At 42.7% G+C, this 22007-nt stretch overlaps 1 protein-coding gene across 3 annotated transcripts in view; it reads right to left on the bottom strand.

Moving 5' to 3' along the window:
- Rtcb (RNA 2',3'-cyclic phosphate and 5'-OH ligase) overlaps positions 1-22007 on the bottom strand; it is a 208990-nt gene that overhangs the window by 175948 nt on the left and 11035 nt on the right. The window contains 6 exon segments of one of the 3 annotated variants that reach the window (NM_207614.2): positions 13372-13839; positions 17027-17146; positions 19423-19533; positions 20064-20252; positions 20785-20960; positions 21717-21876. In NM_207614.2, the coding sequence (NP_997497.2) occupies positions 13732-13839; positions 17027-17146; positions 19423-19533; positions 20064-20252; positions 20785-20960; positions 21717-21876 (864 nt within the window). In that variant the 3' untranslated portion in view covers positions 13372-13731. 3 annotated transcript variants of the gene reach the window in all.

Raw genomic sequence — 22007 nt, 5'->3', positions numbered from 1 at the left:
ATGGGGGTCCCGTTCTCAGTTCAGTGGTTTGCTGCCGGCATTCACCTATGTATTTGACATATTCTGGCTGTGTCTCTCTGGAGAGATCTACATCCAGTTCCTGTTGGCCTGCGCTTGTTAGCTTCATCCATCTTATCTAGTTTTGGTGGCTGTATATGTATGGGACACATGTGGGGCAGGCTCTAAATGGCCGTTCCTTCAGTCTCTTTTCTAAACTTTGTCTCCCTATCCCCTCCTATAGGTATTTTTGTTCCCCTTGAAAAGAAGGAGTGAAGCATCTGCATTTTGGTCGTCCTCGAGTTTCCTGTAGTCTATGCATCTAGGGTAATTTGAGCATTTAGGCTAATAGCCACTTATCAATGAGTGCATACCATGTGTGTTTTTCTATGATTGGGTTACCTAACTTGGGATGATATTTTCTAGTTCCATCCACTTGCCTATAAATTTCATGGAGTCATTGTTTTTGGTAGCTGAGTAATACTCCATTGTGTAGATGTACCACATTTTCTATATCCATTCCCCTGTTGAAGGGCATCTGGGATCTTTCCAGCTTCTGGCTATTATAAATAAGGCTGCTATGAACATAGTGGAGCACGTGTCTCTTTTATATGTTGAGGCATCTTTTGGGTATATGCCCAAGAGAAGCATAGCTGGATCCTCAGGTAGTTCAATGTCCAATTTTCTGAGGAGCCTCCAGACTGATTTCCAGAATGGTTGTACCAGTCTGCAATCCCACCAACAATGGAGGAGTGTTCCTCCTTCTCCACATCCTCACCAGCATCTGCTGTCACCTGAGGTTTTGATCTTAGCCGTTCTGACTGGTGTGAGGTGAAATCTCAGGGTTGTTTTGATTTGCATTTCCCTGATGACTAAGGATGTTGAACATTTCTTTAGGTGCTTCTCAGCCATTCGACATTCCTCAGCTGTGAATTCTTTGTTTAGTTCTGAACCTCATTTTTTAATCGGGTTATTTGTCTCCCTGCAGTCTAACTTTGTGAGTTCTTTGTATATATTAGATATTAGCCCTCTATCAGTTGTAGGATTGGTAAAGATCTTTTCCCAATCTGTTGGTTGCCATTTTGTCCTAATGACAGTGTCCTTTGCCTTACAGAAGCTTTGTAGCTTTATGAGATCCCATTTGTTGATTCTTGTTCTTAGAGCATAAGCCATTGGTGTTTTGTTTGGGAAATTTTCTCCAGTGCCCATGTATTCAAGATTCTTCCCCACTTTTTCTTCTGTTAGTTTGAGTGTATCTGGTTTGATGTGGAGTTCTTTGATCCACTTGGACTTAAGCTTTGTACAGGGCAATAAGAATGGATCAATTTGCATTCTTCTACATGCTGACCTCCAGTTGAACCAGCACCATTTGCTGAAAATGCTATCTTTTTCCCATTGGATGGTTTTGGCTCCTTTGTCAAAAATCAAGTGACCATAGGTGTGTGTGTTCATTTCTGGGTCTTCAATTCTATCCCATTGGTCTATCTGTCTGTCTCTGTACCAATACCATGCAGTTTTTATCACTATTGCTCTGTAATACTGCTTGAGTTCAGGGATAGTGATTCCCCCTGAAGTCCTTTTATTGTTGAGGATAGCTTTAGCTATCCTGGGTTTTTTGTTATTCCAGATGAATTTGCAAATTGTTCTGTCTAACTCTATGAAGAATTGAATTGGAATTTTGATGGGGATACCATTGAATCTGTAGATTGCTATAGTAAAATGACCATTTTCACTATATTAATCCTGCCAATCCATGAGCATGGGAGATCTTTCCATCTTCTGAGGTCTTCTTCAATTTCTTTCCTCAGTGTCTTGAAGTTCTTATTGTACAGATCTTTCACTTGCTTGGTTAAAGTCACACCGAGGTATTTTATATTATTTGGGTCTATTATGAAGGGTGTCGTTTCCCTAACTTCTTTCTCAGCCTGTTTCTCTTTTGTGTAGAGGAAGGCTACTGATTTATTTGAGTTAATTTTATACCCAGCCACTTTGCTGAAGTTGTTTATCAGCTTTAGTAGTTCTCTGGTGGAACTTTTGGGGTCACTTAAATATACTATCACATCATCTGCAAATAGTGATATTTTGACTTCTTCCTTTCCAATTTGTATCCCTTGGACCTTTTGTTGTCTGATTGCTCTGGCTAGAACTTAAAGAACTATATTGAATAACTAGGGAGAGAGTGGGCAGCCTTGTCTAGTCCCTGATTGCTTCAAGTTTCTCTCCATTTAGTTTAATGTTAGCTACTGGTTTGCTGTCTATGGCTTTTACTTCACTTAATATTTTTAATCCATTTATCTCCTTGATAACACAGGATTAGCTCCACTTCCTGGAACCCCTGTTCTCAAACTATACAATTTCTCTATTTTTCTTGCTCAACTTGCTCCTTTTCATCACTCTGTATAAGAGTAAACACTGGTAATCACATAACAGAGTCAAAACTAATCCAAAACCCTCCAATTTAACCTCAGGCAGATTTTTCTGACGAGGGCAAAAAAGCAGCCACATTCTTACTGTCTCTAGGTCACAAACAGATAATCTTCTCTTCTGAAACTTTTTTTTTTTTTTGGTTCTTTTTTTCTGAGCTGGGGACCGAACCCAGGGCCTTGCGCTTCCTAGGTAAGCGCTCTACCACTGAGCTAAATCCCCAGCCCCTCTTCTGAAACTTCTTAAGGTGGGCACCCACAGCTCAAATCACCCTCGGAACCACCGTCTTTCATGCTATTACTAGTAGGTTCCACTAAGCCAAACTTAAAGCAGTCAACTGCTTTTGTAATTCTACGTCCCAAAGTCCACATTTCTCCAAACAAAAGCATGGTCAGGTCTGTCACAGAAATTCTCCAGTTCTGGGTACCAACTTCTTGTTTAGTTAGGGTTTTATTGTCGTGAAGAGACTCTATGACCATGGCAAACTCTTATAAAGAACAACATTTCATTAGGGCTGGCTTACAGGTTCAGGGCTTGGTCATGGATGGAAGTGTGCAGGCAGACGTGATGCTGGAGAAGTAGCTGAGAATTTTACATCTGAACCAGCAGGGAGAGAGGGAGTGACACCGGGCCTGGCTTGAGCTTCTGAAACCTCAAAGACCAGCCCCTGTGACGCTAAGGTCTTTAACAATTACAATCTCGAGCCTGCCTTGACCTTCACTTTAACTGGATTCACACTTCCTACCTCATCGAGCTGCCCAGCACTGCTTGCAATGTGAATCAGGCTCAGCGTCCTCCTCTTTGGAGATGTCTCCCATATTTCCTGTCTCTCTGCTTTCCTTTTCACTGTGAGTCTGGGTAATCCTCGGAACAATAGCTATGATACCACCGGAGTATTATACTGCCCTGAATTGTTCTCTGGCAAATAAATTGGTCCAGTATTTTAAAATCAGCCTTACTTGAATTTTCATGACATGGACACCCCATGTCCCAAATCAAAATAGCTTAATAATGATGAATCCTGCTGTAGTAGTTACTTTCCCTGTCACTATGAAAGAATACCTTGAGACTTAAGGGAGAGTTACTTTGGCTCCCAATTCACATGTGCTTTCCATCATGGTGGGGAAGGCAAGAGTGTGTTATCGCACATATACATTCAAGAAACATAGAGCAGTGAATGCTCAGCTCATTCTTTTTCTTTCAGTCCTCGCTCCCAGCCTGTGGAATGATGGTACCTACAGTGGGCAGGTATTTCTACCTTAATTGATCTCTCATAGGTGTGTCCAAAGGCTTTTTAGTCTATGTTGCTTGTCAACTTGACATCCAAACACATCACTTAAAACCATCACCTCCGTCCTGTCCTCATCTCCTTACACAAACGCATTCTGTCCATATTTAAAATTCCTATAGTGCTTAACAATTCCAACTTTGCTTGAAAGTCCAAGTCTTCTTTGAGATTCAAGGCAATCTCTTAAATGAACAGCAATAAAATAAATAAATTATAAATGAGCATATACAGAGGCACAGAATTAATATTCCCATTCAATCAGGGAAGAATGAGAGCATAGCAAAGAAAGGTCAGACCAAACACAACCATCACAGTCACTAGGCTTCCACTATGTAAGTGGTTGCTCACATGCAATAAAGCAGATGCTTTTCCCAGAAACCATGTCCACAATAGTTCATCTCCTCATCCTTTACCAACCCACAAACATTGCAGTCTTGTTGTATAGTGATACAAATTTTAAATTAATTTTGTTACTCTTAGGTAGGCATTGAACCTATGCAACTCATTTAAGAATACAAGGCTTAGACCCAGTCTTTTTAGTAGCTGCTATAGCAAACTGTTTAGGATGATTAAGTAATGCAAGTTAAGAACCAGATAGTAAACTCATGGTCATATTAGACTCTCATTTAGTTAATTATTAACAGTGTTCTCAAGATTATTCAAATAGTGAGTAGCTAAGAATAATCAATGTTTAACAATTCAATTATGCTATATAGAGATAGATGGTCTTCAAAAGCATTAGAGATCCCCAGAATATGACATTTCATGCTATGTCATTATTAAAAGGTCTTCTGAGTATGAGACATGTCTGCTCCTGATACTACCCCCATTCCACTTCAAGGAAGATCTTGAGTATCGTTACCTCCAGGCAAAGTTGCTTGCAAAGTAGCAAGCTAGCAACTGGGCAAGAAATGCCCCAATTTCATCTACAAAATACTGCCCCCCCCAAAAAAGACAAATGAATGCAGGATAGTCGACTACTAAGCTCTGCCAAGACAGGGTAAGCTAGTCCTTCGTAAGTCCTGCTTCATATAAGGTCTGTCATATGGTTCTGGGCCAGAAGGATGAAGACAGATGCTCCAACATGATAAGGGATACTGGAGATTGGCCAGAATCAGCTGTTTCTCTCTGCCAATTGTATAACTTTTGCAAAATATGTCTTTGTGAGCCCTACATATTCATATAATATTTATTCCTTCTCAAATCTCTGACAGGGCTGAGACTAGTTATTGTCTCACAATTGAACTTAAGTTGTTTAACATTAAAGATGATGTTCTTGATTTGAAAGGATGGTGTTCAGATGGTAATAAAAGTTAAAATTGAACATAATGATGTACTGAATTGTAAACTGTTTTAATTAGGACTTTATTGCCCAGTTATAAATGTAATTCATACTTAATTTTCATAATTGCTTCAAAATAGTTCCTACTGTGTATTGTTACTGTAAGAGAAAGAGCCTTTTAATTGGACAAAACGGGGGAAATGTGGGTTGGCCTGGTGCTGTTTGTATTCTAATGTTTATTCTGCTTCCTCAAGAGGGGTTGCCCAATGAGCAGTACATCATATACTCTGGTGATCTCATGTGAACCTTCTCCCTATTTTAACTGATCAATCAAGGCTAGAGCCTGTGACTGGGCAGTAGAAGGGAAAGATGGGACTGGGGGTTTGAGAATGGGGCAGGTAGAGAGAAGAGGATGCGAGGGGAAGGAGAGAGGAGGAAGAAGAGGAAGCCTGGATCCATATGGCCAGGAGAAGCTGCAGGTAGCAAGAGGTCTCATAGCTCAGGAGTAAGTTAGTATAGTGTTAGATCTGCCCAATCTAGGCATGTAGCTTAGAATTATAATAACTGAAGTATGTTTTATTTTTCTATTTAGAAAAGGTTTTTTTTTTTTTTTTATTAACTTGAGTGTTTCTTATTTACATTTCGAGTGTTATTCCCTTTCCCGGTTTCCAAGCAAACATCCCCCTAATCCCTCCCCCTCCCCTTCTTTATGGGTGTTCCCCTCCCCATCCTCCCCCCATTACTGCCCTCCCCCCAACAATCACGTTCACTGGGGGTTCAGTCTTAGCAGGACCAAGGGCTTCCCCTTCCACTGGTGATCTTACTAGAATATTCATCGCTACCTATGAGGTCAGAGTCCAGGGTCAGTCCATGTATAGTCTTTAGGTAGTGGCTTAGTCCCTGGAAGCTCTGGTTGATTGGCATTGTTGTTCATAAGGGGTATCGAGCTCCTTCAAGCTCTTCGAGTTCTTTCTCTGATTCCTTCAACAGGGGTCCTGTTCTCAGTTCAGTGGTTTGCTGCTGGCATTCGCCCCTTTATTTGCTGTATTCTGGCTGTGTCTCTCAGGAGCGATATACATCCGGCTCCTGTCGGCCTGCACTTCTTTGCTGCATTCATCTTCTCTAATTGGATGGCTGTATATGTATGGGCCACATGTGGGGCAGGCTCTGAATGGTGTTCCTTCTGTGTCTGTTTTAATCTTTGCCTCTCTATTCCCTGCCAAGGGTATTCTTGTTCCCCTTTTAAAGAAGGAGTGAAGCATTCACATTTTGATCATCTGTCTTGAGTTTCATTTGTTCTAGGCATCTAGGGTAATTCAAGCATTTGGGCTAATAGCCACTTATCAGTGAGTGCATACCATGTATGTCTTTCTGTGTTTGGGTTAGCTCACTCAGGATGATATTTTCCAGTTCCAACCATTTGCCTACGAATTTCATAAAGTCGTTGTTTTTGATAGCTGAGTAATATTCCATTGTGTAGATGTACCACATTTTCTGTATCCATTCCTCTGTTGAAGGGCATCTGGGTTCTTTCCAGCTTCTGGCTATTATAAATAAGGCTGCAATGAACATAGTGGAGCACGTGTCTTTTTTATATGTTGGGGCATCTTTTGGGTATATGCCCAAGAGAGGTATAGCTGGATCCTCAGGCAGTTCAATGTCCAATTTTCTGAGGATCCTCCAGACTGATTTCCAGAATGGTTGTACCAGTTTGCAATCCCACCAACAATGGAGGAGTGTTCCTCTTTCTCCACATCCTCGCCAGCATCTGTTGTCCCCTGAGTTTTTGATCTTAGCCATTCTCACTGGTGTGAGGTGAAATCTCAGGGTTGTTTTGATTTGCATTTCCCTTATGACTAAAGATGTTGAACATTTCTTTAGGTGTTTCTCCACCATTCGGCATTCCTCAGCTGTGAATTCTTTGTTTAGCTCTGAGCCCCATTTTTTAATAGGGTTATTTGTTTCCCTGCGGTCTAACTTCTTGAGTTCTTTGTATATTTTGGATATAAGGCCTCTATCTGTTGTAGGATTGGTAAAGATCTTTTCCCAATCTGTTGGTTGCCGTTTTGTCCTAACCACAGTGTCCTTTGCCTTACAGAAGCTTTGCAGTTTTATGAGATCCCATTTGTCGATTCTTGATCTTAGAGCATAAGCCATTGGTGTTTTGTTCAGGAAATTTTTTCCAGTGCCCATGTGTTCCAGATGCTTCCCTAGTTTTTCTTCTATTAGTTTGAGTGTGTCTGGTTTGATGTGGAGGTCCTTGATCCACTTGGACTTAAGCTTTGTACAGGGTGATAGGGATGGATCGATCTGCATTCTTCTACATGTTGCCCTCCAGTTGAACCAGCACCATTTGCTGAAAATGCTATCTTTTTTCCATTGGATGGTTTTTGCTCCTTTGTCAAAAATCAAGTGACCATAGGTGTGTGGGTTCATTTTTGGGTCTTCAATTCTATTCCATTGGTCTATCTGTCTGTCTCTGTACCAATACCATGCAGTTTTTATCACTATTGCTCTGTAATACTGCTTGAGATCAGGGATAGTGATTCCCCCTGAAGTCCTTTTATTGTTGAGGATAGCTTTAGCTATCCTGGGTTTTTTGTTATTCCAGATGAATTTGCAAATTGTTCTGTCTAACTCTTTGAAGAATTGGATTGGTATTTTGATGGGGATTGCATTGAATCTGTAGATTGCTTTTGGTAAAACGGCCATTTTTACTATATTAATCCTGCCAATCCATGAGCATGGGAGATCTTTCCATCTTCTGAGGTCTTCTTCCTCAGTGTCTTGAAGTTCTTATTGTACAGATCTTTTACTTGCTTTGTTAAAGTCACTGCGAGGTACTTTATATTATTTGGGTCTATTATGAAGGGTGTCGTTTCCCTAATTTCTTTCTCGGCTTGTTTCTCTTTTGTATAGAGGAAGGCAACTGATTTATTTGAGTTAATTTTATACCCAGCCACTTTGCTGAAGTTGTTTATCAGCTTTAGTAGTTCTCTGGTGGAACTTTTGGGATCACTTAAATATACTATCATATCATCTGCAAATAGTGATATTTTGACTTCTTCTTTTCCGATCTGTATCCCCTTGACATCCTTTTGTTGTCTGATTGCTCTGGCTAGAACTTCAAGAACTATATTGAATAAGTAGGGAGAGAGTGGGCAGCCTTGTCTAGTCCCTGATTTTAGTGGGATTGCTTCAAGTTTCTCTCCATTTAGTTTAATGTTAGCAACTGGTTTGCTGTATATGGCTTTTACTATGTTCAGGTATGGGCCTTGAATTCCTATTCTTTCCAGGACTTTTATCATGAAGGGGTGTTGAATTTTGTCAAATGCTTTCTTAGCGTCTAATGAAATGATCATGTGGTTTTGTTCTTTCAGTTTGTTTATATAATGGATCACATTGATGGTTTTCCGTATATTAAACCATCCCTGCATGCCTGGGATGAAGCCTACTTGGTCATGGTGGATGATTGTTTTGATGTGCTCTTGGATTCGGTTTGCCAGAATTTTGTTGAGTATTTTTGCATCGATATTCATAAGGGAAATTGGTCTGAAGTTCTCTTTCTTTGTTGTGTCTTTGTGTGGTTTAGGTATAAGAGTAATTGTGGCTTCGTAGAAGGTATTCGGTAGTGATCCATCTGTTTCAATTTTGTGGAATAGTTTGGATAATATTGGTATGAGGTCTTCTATGAAGGTTTGATAGAATTCTGCACTAAACCCGTCTGGACCTGGGCTCTTTTTGGTTGGGAGACCTTTAATGACTGCTTCTATTTCCTTAGGAGTTATGGGGTTGTTTAACTGGTTTATCTGTTCCTGATTTAACTTCGGTACCTGGTATCTGTCTCGGAAATTGTCCATTTCCTGCAGATTTTCAAGTTTTGTTGAATATAGGTTTTTATAGTAAGATCTGATGATTTTTTGAATTTCCTCTGAATCTGTTGTTATGTCTGTTGTTATGTTCATTTCTGATTTTGTTAATTTGGACGCACTCTCTGTGTCCTCTCGTTAGTCTGGCTAAGGGTTTATCTATCTTGTTGATTTTCTCAAAGAACCAACTTTTGATTCTGTTGATTCTTTCTATGGTCCTTTTTGTTTCTACTTGGTTGATTTCAGCTCTGAGTTTGATTATTTCCTGCCTTCTACTCCTCCTGGGTGTATTTGCTTCTTTTTGTTCTAGAGCTTTTAGGTGTGCTGTCAAGCTGCTGACATATGCTCTTTCCTGTTTCTTTCTGCAGGCACTCAGCACTATGAGTTTTCCTCTTAGCACAGCTTTCATTGTGTCCCATAAGTTTGGGTATGTTGTACCTTCATTTTCATTAAATTCTAAAAAGTTTTTAATTTCTTTCTTTATTTCTTCCTTGACCAGGTTATCATTGAGTAGAGCATTGTTCAATTTCCAAGTATATGTGGGCATTCTTCCTTGATTGTTATTGAAGACCAGTTTTAGGCCGTGGTGGTCCGATAGCACGCATGGGATTATTTCTATCTTTCTGTACCTGTTGAGGCCCGTTTTTTGACCAATTATATGGTCAATTTTGGAGAAAGTACCATGAGGAGCTGAGAAGAAGGTATATCCTTTTGCTTTAGGATAGAATGTTCTATAAATATCCGTTAGGTCCATTTGGTTCATGACTTCTCTTAGTCTGTCTACATCTCTGTTTAATTTCTGTTTCCATGATCTGTCCATTGAAGAGAGTGGGGTGTTGAAATCTCCCACTATTATTGTGTGAGGTCCAATGTGTGTTTTGAGCTTTAGTAAGGTTTCTTTTACATATGTAGGTGCCCTTGTATTTGGGGCATAGATATTTAAGATTGAGAGTTCATCTTGGTGGATTTTTCCTTTGATGAATATGAAGTGTCCTTCCTTATCTTTTTTGATGACTTTTAGTTGAAAATTGATTTTATTTGGTATTAGAATGGCTACTCCAGCTTGCTTCTTCTGACCATTTGCTTGGAAAGTTGTTTTCCAGCCTTTCACTCTGAGGTAGTGTCTGTCTTTGTCTCTGAGGTGTGTTTCCTGTAGGCAGCAGATTGCAGGGTCCTCGTTGCGTATCCAGTTTGTTAATCTATTTCTTTTTATTGGGGAGTTGAGCCCATTGATGTTGAGAGATATTAAGGAATAGTGATTATTGCTTCCCGTTATATTCATATTTGGATGTGAGGTTATGTTTGTGTGCTTTCTTTCTCTTTGTTTTGTTGCCAAGACGATTAGTTTCTTGCTTCTTCTAGGGTATAGCTTGCCTCCTTATGTTGGGCTTTACCATTTATTATCCTTTGTAGTGCTGGATTTGTAGAAAGATATTGTGTAAATTTGGTTTTGTCATGGAATATCTTGGTTTCTCCATCTATGTTAATTGAGAGTTTTGCAGGATACAGTAACCTGGGCTGGCATTTGTGTTCTCTTAGGGTCTGTATGACATCAGTCCAGGATCTTCTGGCCTTCATAGTTTCTGGCGAGAAGTCTGGTGTGATTCTGATAGGTCTGCCTTTATATGTTACTTGACCTTTTTCCCTTACTGCTTTTAATATTCTTTCTTTATTTTGTGCATTTGGTGTTTTGACTATTATGTGACGGGAGGTGTTTCTTTTCTGGTCCAATCTATTTGGAGTTCTGTAGGCATCTTGTATGCCTATGGGTATCTCTTTTTTTAGGTTAGGGAAGTTTTCTTCTATGATTTTGTTGAAGATATTTACTGGTCCTTTGAGCTGGGAGTCTTCACTCTCTTCTATACCTATTATCCTTAGGTTTGATCTTCTCATTGAGTCCTGGATTTCCTGTATGTTTTGGACCAGTAGCTTTTTCCGCTTTACATTATCTTTGACAGTTGTGTCAATGATTTCTATGGAATCTTCTGCTCCTGAGATTCTCTCTTCCATCTCTTGAATTCTGTTGGTGAGGCTTGTATCTACAGCTCCTTGTCTCTTCTTTTGGTTTTCTATATCCAGGGTTGTTTCCATGTGTTCTTTCTTGATTGCTTCTATTTCCATTTTTAATTCCTTCAACTGTTTGATTGTGTTTCCCTGGAATTCTTTCAGGGATTTCTGCGATTCTTTCAGGGATTTTTGCGATTCCTCTCTGAAGGCTTCTACTTGTTTATTAATGTTTTCCTGTGTTTCCCTAAGGGAGTTCTTCACGTCTTTCTTGAAGTCCTCCAGCATCATGATCAAATATGATTTTGAAACTAGATCTTGCTTTTCTGGTGTGTTTGGATATTCCATGTTTGTTTTGGTGGGAGAATTGGGCTCCGATGATGCCATGTAGTCTTGGTTTCTGTTGCTTGGGTTCCTGCGCTTGCCTCTCGCCATCAGATTATCTCTAGTGTTACTTTGTTCTGCTATTTCTGACAGTGGCTAGACTGTCCTATAAGCCTGTGTGTCAGGAGTGCTGTAGACCTGTTTTCCTCTCTTTCAGTCAGTTATGGGGACAGAGTGTTCTGCTTTCGGGCGTGTAGTTTTTCTTCTCTACAGGTCTTCAGCTGTTCCTGTGGGCCTGTGTCTTGAGTTCACCAGGCAGCTTTCTTGCAGCAGAAAAGTTGGTCTTACCTGTGGTCCCGAGGCTCAAGTTCGCTCGTGGGGTGCTGCCCACGGGCTCTCTGCAGTGGCAGCAACCAGGAAGACCTGTGCCGCCCCTTCCGGGAACTTCAGTGCACCAGGGTTCCAGATGGCCTTTGGTGTTTTCCTCTGGCGTCCGAGGTGTATGTACAGAGAGCAGTCTCTTCTGGTTTCCCAGGCTTGTCTGCCTCTCTGAAGGTTCAGCTCTCCCTCCCACGGGATTTGGGTGCAGAGAACTGTTTATCTGAAGTATGTTTTTTATTGGGTTGGAAATTCCAGCGACATCATTGATCCTTCTATGCTTCAAATAGGCCACCACCACACTGATGGTCCCTTTTCACATACACACTAAGTCCACGTCTCTCCTAATATTGGGACAGATGAATCCATGAGTTCCCAAATCATGCACTGGATTCATGCTTTCTCTTCCCTTCAGAACCTGTACATGGGTTCTGTTCTCAGGGGGGGTTCTGTGGCTGTTAACAGGTTTAGACCTTTATTTTATTTTATTTATTTTTTGGTTCTTTTTTTCGGAGCTGGGGACCGAACCCAGGGCCTTGCGCTTCCTAGGCAAGCGCTCTACCACTGAGCTAAATCCCCAGCCCCATAGACCTTTATTATACTATCCTAGCAACCCTGGGGGAAGACAGCACCTTGCTCTTGAGTGAAAGAACTTCCAGTATTTAATTATCACATGCCACTTCCTCAAGTCAGGAACTGGAAGAAGCAACTTGTGTGTTCTAGTGTGAGCCCGTGTGTGGTCAGCTCACCTACACAAACTGAAAGTTGGGATGGGGGTATTGGCCAAGAAGCAGTTCAGTTACCAGAAAAGGATGTGTGTGGCTGCTGTATTTTGAGAGCTGGTAAGTATCTTAAGAATGAGATAGGGATTTAAGTGAAGAGGGGGAGGACTAGAGATGTCCAGGAATTAGAACTAGCAAGACTTAGGTGAAGGTCAGGAAAGACAGGAATCAACAATGACATTAAGTCTGTCTAGTTGGCTCAGTGAGTATTAGTCACTTGCTGCCAACCCTGACAACCTAAGTTTGATCCCCAAAACCCACATAGGAACATTTGCAAGTTGTCCTATGACCTCCCAACCATGTATATAAAGTGCCCGACTGAAAATGCACAGCCTCCTCGTTTGTGACTGTTAGCACAGTCACCTTGATAGACTCTAGAATTATCTAGGAGACAAGCTTAGTATGCCTGTGAGGAAGTCGACATTGGGATGATTGGGAAGACCCACCATGAATGCGGATGGCCCCACTCTGTGCTGGAAACTGAATGAAAAGAACATGAGCTGGGCACCAGAATTCATCCCTGCTTCCTGAGTGCCAGGCAATGTGACCAGCTACCTCCGGCTCTGACTGTCTTCCCTGACATAATAGAAAGCGTCTTTAAGATGTTACCATCTACAATGCAAGATCTCACAAGGTGACAAAAGATATCCACACAAAGCCACTATTCCCAGCTGTGGTCATTTAGTGCTTTCATAATAGTTAAATAAAAATATAAGTGTGGTGTCACTGCAAAGCATTACTTGAAGCTGGCCAGGCCAGCCTCACTAGTGAGTCCTCACCCGTCGTCATGCTGCAGGTACTCTGCTTAAGACAGACAGGGAGGCTATGGAAAGTTACTTTCTCCTTTGCCCTATCCCTTAGCATACCACATGTCCTCAACATCCCCCACTGTGCCCTTGTCTAGTATCTTGATTAAAACACTTTGGGTAGTTGGTGCTTTCCATGAAAAGGGAATTTGAGTTTGCTTCTTGTAGAGAAATGCCAAAGATGAGCGGACAAAACTGACAGAGTAAGAGAAGAAAGGAAACATTCAAAAACCTATTTAATAGAATGTTTTCATGATACCTACTGGGCTACAGAGCTTGGTGTAAAGAAGTCCACTCTGCTGATTACAGACTTGTATGACCAAGTAGGGCATTTCTTGATCCCTTCCCACACCCCAAGAGTCACAGAACCCCGTGGGACAGGCTCACTTGACTGTTCCCAACAGAGATACATGTCTTCTGGAAGGCTATCTTCCAACCTGTGTGTGACAGCAGCCTCTCCACCAGCCATTGTGGTGTGCATAGCGACAGCTCTGCCATTCGGATCTTGTCAGGCCTCGAGTGGGTGTCTTAGGGATCTCAGTCCATGGGCACCTCAGAGATGCTGACAGTCTTGGATCTATCCTTTAATAACAGCAATTGGTCTCAGTTTAATGGCCTTCTTGCTGATCCCAGCATCATGGCAAGTGTTCACGACGTCTGTCACATTCTTATATGATTCTGGAGCCTACAGGGAAAGAATTGAACATTGTAAAATCCACTAATAGGAAATCTTTCAAACTATTAAGCTTTATTTGAAATAAATACTCAGATACTATTTTCTCTATTAAATTAGCAAAGGTTAGCCCGGTGTGGTAGCTCACATCTTTAAGCCCAGCACTTTGGAGGCAGGGGCAGAGGGATATCTGAGTTTGAGGACAGCCTGAGTTTCAGGACAGTCAGGGCTACACAGAGAAACCCTAAAAAATTAGCCAAGGTTAAAAACATGAGTAAACTAAATGCTGGAAAGGAGTATGAGATAAATACTTAGTCTTACATATTCATCTGAATTTTCTAATTTCTCCAAAAAAAAAAGTGTGTGTGTGTGTGTGTGTGTGTGTGTGTGTGTGTGTGTGTGTGTGTGTGTGTGTATGTATGTATGTATGTATGTATGTATGTATATTATTTGTATACTTAAAAGCAGGGGCCAGTGTAGGACATGTAAGACCTTGGTATCATATAGGCATAAGAAATGGTAAGGTTGAAAGAGCTCAAACCACGGGAATCTCAGAAGCCATTCCCTACCTGCTTCTCCTTGCTCTGGAATACGTAACCATGACACCCACTGAGGACCACCAACCAGCACTGGGTCACATAGCATAAACACTGGAGTAAGGTATCTAGACAGCTCCAAGCCTTTAGCCAATGAGTTCCCTTCCTTGGTACTTCTTCCCATAAAAGGTATTTAATCCCTGGTTCACCCTTAATAAGGGGTATGCATTCACATCCACCATCAAATAAACCAATATGAACAAGCAAGAGTTGTCTCTTTATTAAGTAACAACAGGGAAGGCCTTCTCCTCTTCCACCCCCATGGGTGGTATACTCAGCCCTCACTCCCATACAGACCAAGGGATCTGCCTCCCCTCGATGCCTGTCGTGCAAACACCCCAGGGAAAAGGCAAACCCATGGCATTGTTCCTGACCCCCAGTGTTTACCTGGGTGCCCAGAGAGGAGACTGGGAACCACGGCACTTGTCCCAGACCCTGCCGTTTCTCCTTCAGGTCCAGTGAAGAACACAGACTGTGGAGCACCTAGACCAATGGACCAGGTACCCCACAGAGAGGAAGGATGCGGCATGACAGGCCAATGAGATAGCTCAGTGTGAATGTGGAAGCCTGGTAACCCAATTTTGACCCTTGGAACTCATTTAAGTACAAGAGATCTGACTCCACTAAATTGTCCCCTGGCCCTCACACATTCTTTTTTCTTTGTGTTCCACATTGTGTAAATTAAACAGTTACTTCCTTTTCGATTGTGATTATTATTTTAGATGTACTTATTTTATGTGTAGCAGTGTTCTGTATGTTTTATGTCTCTGTCTAGTGCCTGGAGAGGGCAGAGTTAATTAAACTGGAGTTATAAATAGGTTTAAAAATCCATGTGGCTGCTGGGAATTGAACCCAGAGCCTCTGAAGCAGCAACGAATGCTCTTGACAGCTGAGCCATGGCTCCAGCCCCCAACCCCAAATGTAGTACTCCTCAAAACAGGTAAAAATCAAGTTACAGCAAAAACAAAAAACAACAACACACACACCCCCAAATAAACCAACAAAAAACCCAAGCTTGGCTCAGTAATTCTCCCTGAGGCCTCTAATTATCAAAAGCTTGAAGAATGAACATGCTTTTACAACATATTTTATAGCAGTAAAGTATGTGACCAGAAGCCCAGCTGCTCACCGGTAGCACTGAGTAAAAGCTTTAGGAGTTGCATTTTTAAAAGGACAGAGAAACTTTGACAACTTCAACTTTAAAACAGCATCAGGAAACATGGTGGTAAGTGCTCTTCAAAATGAAGGAGGGGTGGGATAACTGGGTTTTTAAGTTCATGCAGATCATTTAAATACAATTTTTCCTCTCTGTGAACTAAACACAAATTGTTTCTCTCTAACCATGACTCCCTCCTTTTTCAAATTTGTCCTAAACTGGAATGTAAGCATACAACTGTGCAGAACCAAGGTCAATGGGTCGTCTTTTTTTTCCCTCGTGGAGAGGTTTAATGAGAGGAGAGGAGGGGAGAGGAGAGGAGAGGAGGGGAGGGGAGGGGAGAGGAGAGGAGAGGAGAGGAGGAAAGGAGAGGAGGGGAGGGGAGGGGAGAGGAGGGGAGAGGAGGGGAGGGGAGAGGAGAGAAGAGGAGGGGAGGGGAGGGGAGGGGAGAGGAGAGGAGAGGAGGGGAGGGGAGAGGAGGGTAGGGGAGAGGAGAGGAGGGTAGGGTAGGGTAGGAGAGGAGGGGAGGGGGGAGTGATGAGGCCAGCCCTGAGCACAGGAAGGGAAGGGGGGTGGGATGGGGAGAGAAGAGACGGGGAGGCAGGAGAAGAGAGCAGAGAAGTGAAGGACGAATGGCAAGAGTCAGTGGGTCATCCTAAACTACGTGTATGTATTACTCCTAAGGTTTTACAATTGCAGGTGGTGTTGTCTCACGGTTAATCCCAGCACTCAGGAGACTGACAGGCAAGGCAGGAAATTCTCCAAGTATGAGGCCGGCCTGGCCTACAGAGTGAGTTCCAGCACAGCCAGGTCAACACAGAAAAGAAAAAAACAAGCCAAAAAAACCCTTTTTTTTACAACTAAATTCTACTGTCTGTGGCACACACAGTGCTCATGTTGCTGTTGGAGACAATTTGAAAGAGTAAGTTTTATCTTCAAACAGATGGGACCTGGGGATTCAGGTCACCACGCTGGTCCTTACAACCTACTTTTAAACACTGTAATGTAGATAGGAACTGTATGAGCAGTAAAAATCCCTTTAATAGACTTAGCTTGCAATAGACTTCGTCTCAGAACAAAGGGCAATATAATATAAAATGAGGTCAACAAGATCAGAACCAGGACTAGTAGCTGGCTCACACTTGTGAACCTTCTACACGGAACCTGAGGGCTGTTTCAAGGCCGAGGAGGCTGAAGTTGGCCTCCTCTGCGACAGTGAGTGGTGGGGGCGTAATAAGGAGGAACTGCAAGGGTGAGGTGAGCAGGCACGACAAAAACAAGTTTTATCTGTGGATGGAATTCTCAAAACAGCAAAAAGTGAAAAACACCAAACACCCAAACTGAAGCCACTGACAACCTATCTCAGTTCTGTGACCCCAAATTCCCGCCTCTGCCCGCAGGCTATGCCTTACAGCTTTCTGTTAAATACTTTCCCGATGCCACTTACCTCTTCCATAACCAGCTTGGGGGACGCAACCCGGATAGCGATTCCCATGTCTGCCAGCTTGTCTAAGACATCTTGGAAATCTAAATTACGACGTGATTTTGCTCTGGACAAAGCACGGCCCTAGAGGGAGAAAGCACCAAGGACAGGAGTAACCAGTTTATGCATTTCGAACTAAAACGCCATTTGACTCCAGTAGTTGTTTAAGCTCTTGGAATTCTATGCCTTTTCCTTGATAATGAATTTCTCACCATTATCATATTCTACTCTGTATTTACTCATTTCCCTCTTTACTGTTAGTGTGTGCATGAGCACATGTATGTACAATCGCTGTGGCATGTGTGTGGAGGTCAGAAGTGGGCTCTCTCCTTCCACCTGGTTGAGGCAGAGTCTCTAGTTTCTGCTGCTGCTGTGAACTCCAGGAAACCCGGTGTGTGAGCTTCTGGCGAATCTCTAGTCTTCCCATCCTGGTGTAGGAGTGCTGGGATTACAGGTGTGGGGGTGCCAGAGCTGGGACTAGGATTATCAGGTTTGCAAGAGCTTTACCCCCTGAGCGATCTCACCTGACTTATTTGTTCACTTCTGAGCTAAGTCTCGCTCTGCTGCTGACAAGGTCCAGGCAGGCCCTGAGCTTGTACTTCTACATCAGCCTTCTGAGGAGCTAATACCACTATACGAGTCTTCGTTTTCCTTTTATCTTATACTAAAACCAACCAACCAACCAAATAACCAACCAACCAACCAACCAACCAAACAAACAAACAAACAAACACCTAAAAGACAGGTTATTGAGCTGGAAGGGTGGGTAAAAGTGCTTGTTGCCAAAACTGACCTCCAAGTTTAGTGTCTGGAACTCATAACATGGAAGGAGAGATCCCAAAGCTACTGAACTGTGCAGAAGTCCATATGCATGCCATGTCACATTATACCCCAAGTCCTGACACACCCACATGCACCAAAGAAAAAGATAAAGTTATAAAACCTTTAAGATCAAGCGAAATGACCTGGGCTGTGGCAATCGTTCAGTAGATGAAGCACTTGCCGGACTAGCATGGAACCTTGAATCTGGCCCACACATAAAAGCTAGGAATGGCTACTCAAGCCTGTCAGATCAGCACTGGGGAAGCTGAGACAGGAGGATCCCAAGGGCTTGCTAGCCAGCCAGTCTAGCTATCAGTGAGCAGCAGCTTCAGTGAGAGCCTGCTTCACAAAATAAGGAGGAGAGGGATAGAGGAAGAGAACCAGCGCAGGACTCTGACTACGCGAATGCGTGCACACCGCTAACGAGCACGCACACAAACCAAACCTCTTTTCTACTTTAACCTTATCATCTATGCTTTATTAAGAAGCCTCATCACACTCTTTTTTGAAAATAAATTTCTACCTAAAGCATTTTGTAAAGATTTTTGTATGCTTCTAAATACCACTGATTATACATCAATATAAATGTTATTTTTCCGTTATATATAGCTTTTTGTGATTTAAATGTTTGTCTACTTAACATTTTGAACTACATAACTATCATGTGCAGCCCTGTGATTCCTAAGCTACTTAGCAGCCTCGTGGCTTTACCACTAGATACAGGTAACACCCTTCCAAACAGAACCACGGTCACTGATTATGAATCCAGATGCTGTCCATGCCTCTAGAGGAGCAGGGAGCTCACACTGGTAAGACTCACTGGGTGACACTAGGAGGGCAGACGGCTGGAAACAAGGAGTGATTAGAGGGGAAAAGCATGTTAAGATGTGTTTGAGGCAGTCATCTAGATGGATTTTATTTCCCCTCTAACACTGACTAAGCGGTTTGATCATTTAGCCAACCACCTGTGCTGTGAGTAAAATGTTTCCAAACATAGCAATGGCCATTTACGTCGCACTATGGTTCCTCTTGTCCTAAAGTGGCACAGTTGAACTGTGGCAGATCAGTGTATAGCCCCGAGTCTCCTGGCTGTCTACAGACAGTTCACTGAAAGGTGGCTTAGAAGACGTGAGGCAACACACAGAAACAGACGGTGCTGATCTGCAAAGAGTGCATACCCCCAAATCTGAAGTGGACTGTCAAAGGAAAGGAACAATTAGACAAATGAGTAGGTCCAATGGCCTGTTGACCAGGGTCATGAGCTCAGTGCAGTACAATTCCTTAGGCCACTTATGAGCCAGCTGCAATAAACTCAGCGACTCTGCCCACTGTCCAGCTGGATTTTCTGCACTTGAAGATGAGGATGGATCTGGTCCCACAGTCAGTTCACTAAAGAGTAGAGTATACGAACAGAATAATTTGCAAGAGGCAGTCAGGACACACTCAAACCGCACTAAACTTAATCAGGTATTTACCTGTCAAGATGCACCATAGCTAAACTGACATAACATTTCTAAGCAAGCTTTCCTTCTCCTTACCGCTCCATGACAGGTTGTTCCAAAGGTCTCAGTCATGCCTTGTTCAGTGCCAGTCAGAACATAACTACAGGTCCCCATGGTGCCACCGATAAGCACTGGTTGTCCAGTGAGCTGAGGGTACACAAAACCAACATCACATTTCAGAAAGGCACATGCTTTCTGTGCCTGAAATTTCTTGTGTGGTAGAATTGTGAAGAAACCTAACCTCTAAACTCAGTGCTCTTGTAGCTATGCTAAGGCGTTACTTGGGATTTCTGACTCCTTGGGAAAACAAAGAGAAGGAAGCTATAAGGGCTGCAACAGACAGAATTTAGTACAGAAAATCAACTGGAGGGAAGTATAGCTAGGATTTCCAGGCTGTTTCCTCATCTGCAAAACCATAAGAGTAAGGTAAAGCAACACTACCTCTCTCTGCCTTCAATAGCCTCCAGGCCATGTTCAGTTCAGGAGAGTAAAACCTACATAGTGTGGCACTAAGACAGCACTCACTATGGGCTGGGGTGTCACTGGTGCAGACTAGGAACCATGCTGTCATGGGGACAGGACATTTTCTTCACACTTGTTTTCCTGCTTTACTGAACCTGTTCTAGAATTCTCTAGTCCTGATCCCACTCCTCAAACACAAGCCCCAGGTCACATACCTGGTAATCAACAGCAATGAGGGGATGGTGAGGAGGGAAAGCTCGGGTGGACCCTTTCCTGTGCACCAACAGCGTCCGCTCCTTTCCGTCTACCACGTGCTGCTCCACTTTGGCGATGTTGTGAGAAACATCATAAATCACATGCAGGTCCAGGTCGTCAGGGGTTGTGTTGAAGACTTTGGCAAAAGCCTAGAGGGACAGGTTCCATTACAAGCAGCCAGTTCTACTCTTGAGAACATATTTTTCTGCTTCCAGCTAGTGAACGGTGGACTTCTGAGGTTTTTTTTTTTTTTTTTTTTTGGTTCTTTTTTTCGGAGCTGGGGACCGAACCCAGGGCCTTGCGCTTCCTAGGTAAGCGCTCTACCACTGAGCTAAATCCCCAGCCCCGGACTTCCGAGTTCTAAGACAGCAGTCACTAGTCTCCATATGAACAGAGACTGCAGGTTAGACCATAGGCTTGCTACAGAGTCTACCTCAGGCAGAAAGGCTGCTCACTACTCCAATCTGGCCTGCAGAGACAATTCTTGCCCAGCCTTCTCAATCACACAGAACAGCATTTCCATTCTTGCTGAGGCTCAAGGCAAAATTAAGTCACTCTGCTGTACCGTCCTGGCCCACGACACCAAAACCCTAAGACACTTCCCTAGCGTCTAGAATGCACATTTCTAAAACCAAACATGCTTAACTTCCTGACAAACTCAAGAGAGCAATTTTACTTTACCTGACGGGTTAAGAAGGTCATAGACGAGCGGTTAACCCAGGCATAGTTTCCAGCGGCAGCCATTCCCTTTAGATAGTCTTGTCCCTCTGGGGATGCAATCCGAGCACACGCCAGCTGCCGGTCATTGACTATAATCTTGTCTCTCTTCATGGCTTTCTCCATAGCTACCAGTGCGTCTGCAGCAGAACCGCAGGTCAGACCCTCAAAGTTTCTCTTACACAAACCACTCAGATTGACTGCAGAAAGTACACTTCTGTGGTCACCTATTTGCTCAGTTCAGATCTATTTGGGGCTGGAAACAGCTCAGCAGGTAATAGCACTGGGTGCTCTTGGCAAACGGCCTGGGTGCATCCACACAGTGGCTCACCATTGTCTGTTCACTCCAGTTCCAGGGAACCCAAACCTCTTCTGGCCCCCATGGGCACATACAGACAAGCAGACACAGACACACAGACACACAGACACACACACACACACATACACACACACACAGCCTTTAAATTCATTTTTATAAAGAAGTATTGTTTGAGAATCTGAGTAGGGTGACATAAGTATGTGAAATACAGAGAGCATTTGCCTTTAGAAGCGGGAAATGGGATGTGTACAACAGCAACACGGGTTTAGTCACTCCTTCCCAACATGTGAGTGAATGAGTAGAGCATATGTTTTATTACCATCGTAGTTTCTTTCTTTTTTTTTTTTTTTGGGTTCTTTTTTTCGGAGCTGGGGACCGAACCCAGGGCCTTGCGCTTCCTAGGTAAGCGCTCTACCACTGAGCTAAATCCCCAACCCCCGTAGTTTCTTTTTAAAGACAGGGTTTCACTTTGTAACCCATTTATCTTCCAAGTAATTGCACTCAATTAGCAATATTGTCTTGTCCCCCCATAAATATACATTTTAGTTCCAAGTAAAAATTGAGGTCTAGAATATACCTGTAGCTACTTGATGGCCCAAGCCTCTGCTCCCGCTGTGGATCATCACGCACACCTGTCCCTTATGGTCGATGCCCATCTTCTTGGCAGCATACTCGTTGAAAATCTCATCTACAACCTGGATCTCTGCATAATGGTTGCCTGCTCCCAGGGTCCCCAACTGTAAATGCAAGAATGTCTGATTAAACGTTTTCTATTCTAGTTAAGAACAAACAAACAAACAAACAAACAAACATTTAAAAAAGCAAATAGGTGAAATAAAGGAACAACAAAATAGCCTTATAGTGTTTC

The sequence above is a fragment of the Rattus norvegicus genome, chromosome 7, assembly GCF_021556685.1.
Source record: "Rattus norvegicus strain SHRSP/BbbUtx chromosome 7, alternate assembly SHRSP_T2T, whole genome shotgun sequence".
Classification (NCBI taxonomy): domain Eukaryota; kingdom Metazoa; phylum Chordata; class Mammalia; order Rodentia; family Muridae; genus Rattus; species Rattus norvegicus.
This window is presented reverse-complemented; position numbering and strand designations above follow the sequence as displayed.